At 19.3% G+C, this 8916-nt stretch overlaps 2 protein-coding genes across 2 annotated transcripts in view; both read left to right on the top strand.

Annotated features, from left to right (window-relative positions):
- The first annotated feature begins 2 nt into the window (after positions 1 to 2).
- LOC102675884 (farnesyl pyrophosphate synthase-like) lies at positions 3 to 734 on the top strand. The gene is made up of 3 exons (XM_006622815.2): positions 3 to 11; positions 130 to 342; positions 461 to 734. Exons 1-3 carry the CDS (start codon positions 3 to 5, stop codon positions 722 to 724), a joined length of 486 nt encoding a protein of 161 aa, XP_006622878.2. The 3' UTR covers positions 725 to 734.
- A 5648-nt stretch (positions 735 to 6382) lies between these two features.
- The window catches only part of LOC102675745 (farnesyl pyrophosphate synthase-like), a 50363-nt gene continuing 47829 nt past the window's right edge, over positions 6383 to 8916 (top strand). The window contains exon 1 of the mRNA XM_031513844.1: positions 6383 to 6519. Coding sequence (XP_031369704.1) covers positions 6436 to 6519 — 84 coding nt within the window. The 5' untranslated portion in view covers positions 6383 to 6435. The remainder of the gene's footprint in view (positions 6520 to 8916) is intronic.

The raw sequence follows: 8916 nt of genomic DNA, 5'->3' as shown, positions 1-8916 counted from the left end.
CTATGCGTTTCGTAAGTATATTTAATTGCACTTTGATTTTATTATTTCTTATAATTGTAATATTCATATTAAAAAAATATCAATTTTTCCTTTCCTTTTTATTTTAGTTTAATTATATATTGTTCATAGGCTGGCATAATCGATCCAGAAATGCATAGAGAAGCAGAAAAAATTCTGATAAAAATAAGTCATCTTTTCCAAGTACAAAATGATTTTTTGGATTATTACAGTAAAGAAGAAATCGGAGAAAAAAGGGGAACTGACATACAAGAAGGAAAATGTACATGGCCCATTGTAGTTGCATTGCAGCGAGCTACAGCCGACCAAAAGAAAATTTTAAAAGTAAACTTATTATATATCATTTTTATATATCATTAATAATATTTCAAATTTATTCTTTTAAATAAAATAAGTTATTAATATAATAAGTTATTATATTAATAATATTAATATAATCTAGGAATGTTATGGAAGAACTGATGAAGAAAAAGTAAAACGTGTGAAAGAAATTTATGAAGAGATAGGTATATCAAATATCTATTTGGACTACGAAGAAGAAACGCATAATTTATTGAATACATATATACAACAATTATCTTCGAAACTTCCGACTGAATACTTTTTATATTTACTTGCTACATCATGTAGAAAAATAGGACAAAAAGATTGTACAAAATTTTCCAAAAATATGGGATCACACATTCAATTATTCAGAAATTCTTAAGATAATATCAAGTGATATTTTTCTTTGCAAAAATTTTCTTTATTATTTTTGATATTATTAAGAAATTATTAACGAAAAATATTGTCTTTGTGTTATGAACACAAATAAAGTGAAGTAACATGTTGAAGAAACTTATATACAATTATTTTTTTTTATTATAAAAAATATATTTTTTGAATAAACAATTATATTACATGAATTATATTAAATTAAAAAAAAATTAATTAAATAAATAGATAAAATTAACCATTCAAGAAAATTCTTGAAATCTTTTCTCCTGGATATCTTTTTTTAATATTGATAGTATTCTGGTATATATCCTTATCTTTAAAGATATTCTTAACAGATTTGCATAATATTAAATTGATTAAATTGATAGATAAAATATCATCAGAAAATAATACACACGAAAGCAATGTATCATCCGATCAATCGAATGATTTATCATTCATTTCACACATGGTTAATGATTAACTATAATCACTAATAGCATATAAACACTCGCTCCGCTTCGAGTAACCTACGCATTGATAACGTGATTAGTCAATGTTTTTTGTTAATATAAACTTGTATAATAAAAGTTTAGTAATAAAAGTTTTAAAAAAAAATATTGTTCGATATTATTTTATGTTATTTAATGTTAACTATTGTTTTCACATTCTTCTTAATTATTTTTACTCTGAATAATTAAAAATAGTAAATTATTATAATAAGTTTTTTTATTTTAATAAAAAAAAAGATGATAATTTTATTTAATTAATTTGTTATAATTATTAAGTATTAAGTATAATCTTGGATAATGTTCATAGAAAATTAATTCAATGTTAAAATTTACACAATATTTTAAGTTTAAAAATATTTTAAATTATGAGATATTTTACATGGTGTTTACCTCGATATCTGCGATGACATATGATATATACATTTTTAATATAAAAACTTAACAAGTTTTTTATATTCATTAGAACAAAAATTTTTTTGTTCTTTAAAAAAACGAAATCATATATTTTTTCTTCACTATATTGTAAAGAAAATTAAAACGAGAATATATTAAATCATATTTTTATTTATTAATATTAAATTTGGAAAATTGAAATAATTATACTTAAAATTAATCCAGATTATTAATGAACAATGTAAACAATAACACATTCCTTGAAGTATTATCATTACATTATCAAATTCTTTTTGTTCCTTGCAACGATCATCTAAAAATTACAAATATTGCTATATACTTGGAAGATATAGTGATTCAAAGTTGTCTGAATTTTTAAGGTAAAAATTGTCCTTTCGTTTGAATGACGACAAAACTCAAAAATGGATTGTGCCGAATAAAAATGCATTTTAAAGAGCAATATTTTGCGCTAGAAATTTCTAAAATAATTTCAAATAATATTTTTCTATTAAAAATTTTTGTAATAAAAAACAAAAATTACTACTAAATTTAATAAATTACTAAAAATTTATCAAATGTAAAATGAATGAAAAAACTAATAAAAATTTATAAAATCTTTGAAAATCTATTTTCAAAGAGATACAATAATTACTTTATTTTTTAAAATATAATTTTTCTTCACTATATTTAGAGAAAATTAGGACGAAAATATATTATATGATATTTTTATTTATTTATTTATTAATACTAAAATTGAAAAAATAAAATAATAACACTTAAAATTGATCCTAATCATTAGTGAATAATATGAACAGTAATATATAATCCTTGAAAGTATTGTCATTATATTATCAAATTCTTTTTGTTTTTTTTTTTTTCTAGTTTTCTTGTAAGTAACATTTGATATATTTCGCACAAAATACGAATTAGTAATGAATTAGTAACTCAAAATTATCAATAACTATTAATAATTAGTTGGTTATTAAAACTAGTTCGATTTACGTTGTGTTTGAATTCGGAAGAAGTTACAATTAAGTGAAACTTTTTCAATTGTACAATTAAATAAATTTTATAATATACAATTATAATATTTTATAATATACAAATTTTTTTCATAGTGATTCATAGTTAATTGAAAAATGCTGTAACAACAGTAATTTTAGTTCTGAAAATCTATTCATAGCAATTTTATTTATAAATAAATAAGTAAATTTATAAATAAATAAAAATTCTCTTCATTTAATAATTTTTTAAAACACGAGAAATGAATCTATTATTCAAATGAAAATGTGATATCATATATTAAAAATTTAGAGTTTTGTATTTAGAGTTTTTAAATATTATAATTATTTTTGTAAAAAATAGAAATGCATGAAAATAATAATAAAATAATAATGTTAACTTTACAATTATATATGATATCATTATACGATATCACTTGTATAATGGAATTTTTCAATAAAAATAAAAACATTGATATTTTTTTGTACACAAAGGATTATTTTTGATTTTCTCTATAATGTAATATATATTATACGTATATAATTTTTTTGTTTATGTAAAAAAACTTATTTTAATAAATAAATTTTAGTAAATTCTGAAATATTGACATTATATACCATTTTATTGAAATACATAGATAAATCATTGTACAAACATTTAATTTAAATTCATAGCTGAAACGTTCTATTTATTGAAATCTATAGAAACGAATTAAAACATTAATAAGATTCCAGATTAAAAATGTTAAATGTATTTTTCTATGCACAAACTTGTTTATCTTCACTTATAGAAGAAAGTCATTTAATGAAATTCGAATCAATTTGAATTTTACAAATTAATGTATCAATTAAAAAATTTTTCTTTTTATCTGGTTTGAATTCAATGTTTTTTATTCTAATTTGAGATTATTAAATTGAAAAAAATAAATAATACTCGAAATTCAATATCTATATTTTAATCATATCATATTAATACCACTATTTTCTTTCACTTAATTATTATATTAAATATAACAAAAAATAAAAAAAAATCTGAATAACATCCTAATTTATCCTAATTTCGAATTACATATAATAACATTTTTCCAAATTTTTAATAATACTTTATTTAAGAATTGCTATACAATATTTTCTTTGTAATTTTTAAATTATGAAAGTAACTTTTTACATTAAAAAATAATTATTTATTCTGATAAATATGTTCATATCGATATATAATGTTAATCGTTTATAAATTGATGTGAATACATTTATATTAGATATAATAATGATAGATTATACATACTAGTCTCATAATAGTTTAATAGTTTCATAATAAATTTTTAAAACTAATAATTATGAAATTGTTAATAATAATAAATTTTTAAAACTAATAATTATGAAATTGTTAACTGTATATGCAACAACATCTATAGCATTTAGCTACTAGCAACTAGCAAGAAAAAATTAGAATTATACATATACATTATATATTCATTGATCATAACAATATAACAAATAAGAAAAAATTAACATAAGTATTATTGTTCCATTACTTGACATCTCTACTTAGCACATACACTCAGTCCAACAGTGTTAGTCATGTAGCACATATGATTGAGCACAAAGAAATTGAAATATCAAAGAAAATGTGTTAAATATTATTATTATTCATTGATATAATTTGATATAATTTATTTTATAGATAAAAAAATATTTATTATATTTAATATAATATAATAATACTTAATATATATAATATATACTTAATACTTATATATATATTTTTACTTAATATTTATATATATATATATATTTGGTAAAAATGTTTCATATTTTACTAAAGTGTATGAATTTACTGTTGTGTGAACGAAATACACAAAAAATCTTTAATTTTATAAATATTAGAAAAAATTCATTATGGTGGAAATGCCAAAAATCAAGGATAGGATACTCTTATTATAAAATAAATACGCCTTTAAAATATCATACGTAAGTAAAAATATTTTTATTATAATTTTTTTTATTACATATGTAAATCGAAAAGAAATGTTTAATTTTATCTCTCAAAAAAATATGATTAATATATATATAGCAATATGTTATGTTATTGATTCTATTTAATTATAAAGTCAATATATTAAATATTATATAAATTCATAATTAATTCAATGCTATAATGTAAAATACCATATTTATTTTATCATAATTATATCGTATTATATTTATTATTGTATTTGTATTGTGTTATTTATATAATTGAATATAAAGAATTGTTTAAAAAATGATAAGAACATGAATTCTTTACTGTAAAAATCTGTAAGTAATTTTTCACATTCTTTTTTTTTTTTTTGCAAATGAATAAGCCCAAATAAATATGTGTCAAACAAAGTATTGATTATAATTATTGAATATATGATATATATCGAATCAAAAATATATATCAAATTGAATAGCAATAAATAAACTCATTACACTTTGTATAAGATTTATTCATCATTCAAAATTCCAGTATAAAAAAAAAATATATAAAATTTTTTTAACGAATGAATGATGAATAAATGATGACTAAATGAACTACATTATTAGGTGTGATACACCTAATAATTAATTAATTATAATATAGAAATATTTATATTATTTATATATAGAAATATATATAATTATACTTCTCACAATAATTGTATGATTATATAACTTCATAATAAGTGCTGAACAATAACGGAAAAGGATTTGCAAGGAATTTTTTTTGAAAGGNATTATTAAATTTTACGAACACTTATTATTCGCGAACACTTTGAATTTTAACTTTGTTTGAAAAAGTTTGATTAAAATAATCTTAATTTTTTATTTTATTAAAAATTAAATCAATTTAATTTTATAATCAACATAATCTTACGTTTAACGAAACTTATAATGAACACCTACGAATCAGTCCTTCTGTATTATTTACTATTTTTGAGCAACAATCGTCTCAAGTTTATTTCGCATAATTTTATTTAAGTTTGGGATTGTCGTTATTTAGAAGACGCAGTGATATCTTTAATGTCATTGACTATGATATTCATGGACTTTCTAAATTCATGAAGGAATTTTCCATGAATTTAGATTTAGCTTTTTGAATTATAGTATAAATTCGATTTCTTTAACTTATATGAATAATATTTAATTTATAGTTTATACACTGAATGCCACAATCAATTATACTACACATTCCATGATAGACCCAAATTTTATTCTAATGAAATTTTATGAAAGTATATTAACAGTCTATTAAAAAAATAGTTTTATATAGAATTTTTATATGAAATTTGCTTGTAATTTATTGTACGATATAAATCGTTTAAAAATCATATTATAATGATTTCGACATATGACAGTTATCAATTTTTTTTCTATAATTAGATTATTTAGAAGATAAAAAATATACAAGAAAAATAGCAACATTAAATAGCAACATTAAACACAATGCATAATAAGATATCAAATCGAAATCATTATTAAAATAAATAAAATTACATGAAATATTTTAATAATTTTCCATTCGAAATAAAAATCAAAACAATATATTTAAAATTCATTGGAATAAGTGATGTTCTTTTAAAAACCAGATTTTTAATCCATCGTATTATAAATTAATTATTATTTTATTATTTTATTATTCGTAGTAATAAATAAATAAATTTTTATTTGACAAGGCTATTTCAACAGTTAAACAATTAACCAGTAACTAAAAAAATGATCAAATAATAAACAAGTTATTAAAATTCTTTTATTTTAGATCAAACAATATACGACAATTTGTCAATTCATTCAAAGATGAAAGAAACGAATTAATGGCCATATGGCCTGATATTGTTCGTGAATTGACAGAAGAAGATAATAAAGAATTACCAGATGTTAACAAGTGGATAACAGAGGTATCTATTTCTTTCAAAATTTATATATCATTAAATAATACAATTTCGAATCATGTATAAAATATATTAGTATAAGAATCAAATTTTATTGAAAATTTAAATCTTATTGAATATAAGCACTTTCTTTTTACATAATTTATTATTAGATTAGATTATTACTTCTTTAAATATTAACAAATAAAAAATGATATGTTATAGAATTAGTATTTACATTTGCGTTAATAAATTATGTTAATTTAATGGTATTTCATTAACTTGTAATGACTTGTAATTTTTTTTTTTACAACGTTTCCTGTATTTAATCTTCTAATTTAATTTTTTTATATTACATCTTGACGCATCAAAAATAATCAATATATAAATATAAATAGATAAAAAAAATCGCATTATTTAACATTATAGAACATTAAAAAAAACTCATTTCTTATTGATAAAAAAATTAGGAAACTTATCAATTACCGATAGATTTTAAATAAACTAAAATCGATTTGTATAGTATGCATATAGTATTGTATAATATGCATAATGGAAGATTCAGAAAGGAATTTTATATTTCTAAAATAAATGTTAATGAATGCTAATATGAAGATACCAATATATTAATCCATATATATTATTCTAATCGATGTTGATAATCGATTTATGGATTTTGTGTTAATTATGATAAATATTTCATATTTTCATCTTTTATGTAACTTTATCCATAACACGATTGTTAGAAAAAAAAATCAGAACAGACTTATTCTAATTATTCGAGAAACTAAGATACAATAGCAATGTTTAAATGAATCAAATTAGCTAAATACGATCGATCACCAGAAAAAAAATCCATCCTCTTGGATTTGCTTTCCAACGCGACCATTAATTCTCTTTCATTCTCTCTTAATTGAATAATAATTACTGGAGAGAGAATTAATTTTTGCGACAATTTTTTCAAAAAATCAGATTTATTTAGATATCATTTAGTCATCTAATCAGCTAGATTGCAATTAATTACCGCAAAATTCAAATTATATTCAGTTATATTCAGTTAGAAATTATTTAGAAATCGCGAAATTAATCAATCATTAGTCAGTACAATTAGACTCAATTATTAAGCTCATTCAAAATTTACAATATATATAATAATATAAAAAAACAATATATAAAAACAATAACAATTGTACAGTCTCATGTTCTTCTACTATATTGTAGAATGTGAATAAAAATAATTAATTAATATTAATTTAATTTAATTATTGGTTAAATTTATAAATATTTAATAATATTTCTATTTTAATAAAACTTATCAATAATTATTCTTCTTTATAATTGTCTTTATATTATAGGAGAGATTGGAATGTATTAACATATAGGGAGGTTTAATACATTATTATATTTATTACATGAAAAATAAAATAAAAAAGCATACGCTTCAATATAAATTGCTTTATCTAAATCATATTAGATTAAAATTACAAATTTATGAACCAAGAGCAATGACTAAAAAGTACAAAATCAATAAAATAACATTATTTATAAGAAGAATTATAATTAAATATAAAAATACAAAAATATATTTTTTTATCCACATCTCATAACCCGATAAATATTTTTAAACGAAGAAAAAAAGTTATTAATAGAATATTTATTAGTTTCAGTAAATTTTAATTAAAATATTTATTTTGTTAAATATATGTGTGTGTGTGTGTGTGTGTGTGTGTGTGTGTGTGTGTTAATATCAATAAGAATGTTAATTAAGAATTAAATTAATTAAGAATTAGGAAACAAAGATTTTGCATTTATTTTAATTTTTTATATTCGAAGTTAAATGAATCCAATATTAAATATATTTCAAATGATGTCACATACAATCTATTAGTATAATGAATCGAATAAAAATGTTTTATTTGACACTTGTACGAAATAAATTATTGTTATCTCTCATGCTTTCCCAGTTATATATATATATTAATATATATATTAATATATATATAATATATATATTAATTCTATCTTGGATGCGAAAGCTCGAGACATTATATTATTGACGAAAAAAATAAATTATAAATACATTTTGGATTTAAAAAATGTTTTAAATGTGTTTATGTTTGTTAGAATGTTAAATGTAAATATGTAAAAGATCATTAAAATATTATTTAGTTTTTTCTATATAATTTTTTTTTCAAAAAAAAAAAAAATTCTCTCTAGTCTTCTAATATATATGTTTTATTATATTATGAATCATTAGTCACTATATTCTCTTGTCTCAAACTCGAATTCATAAACGACATTCATTGTATTTCAATAACAAAACAATATTTTTTAACTTTTAGGNTATTGGAATATAATGTTCCGAAAGGAGGAAAACGAAGATCAGTACCACTTGTAATCGCATATAAATTGCTGGCATCTCAA

This window comes from Apis dorsata, unplaced genomic scaffold, assembly GCF_000469605.1.
Source record: "Apis dorsata unplaced genomic scaffold, Apis dorsata 1.3 scaffold_758, whole genome shotgun sequence".
Classification (NCBI taxonomy): Eukaryota; Metazoa; Arthropoda; class Insecta; order Hymenoptera; family Apidae; genus Apis; species Apis dorsata.
Note: the sequence above shows the minus strand (reverse complement) of the source record. Positions and strands in the feature narration are given on the sequence as shown.

Excerpts from the sequence above, each read along its gene's own strand:
- LOC102675884 (XM_006622815.2), top strand. Across the intron at positions 343-460 it reads ACCAAAAGAAAATTTTAAAA|GAATGTTATGGAAGAACTGA; the intron begins GTAAACTTATTA and ends AATATAATCTAG.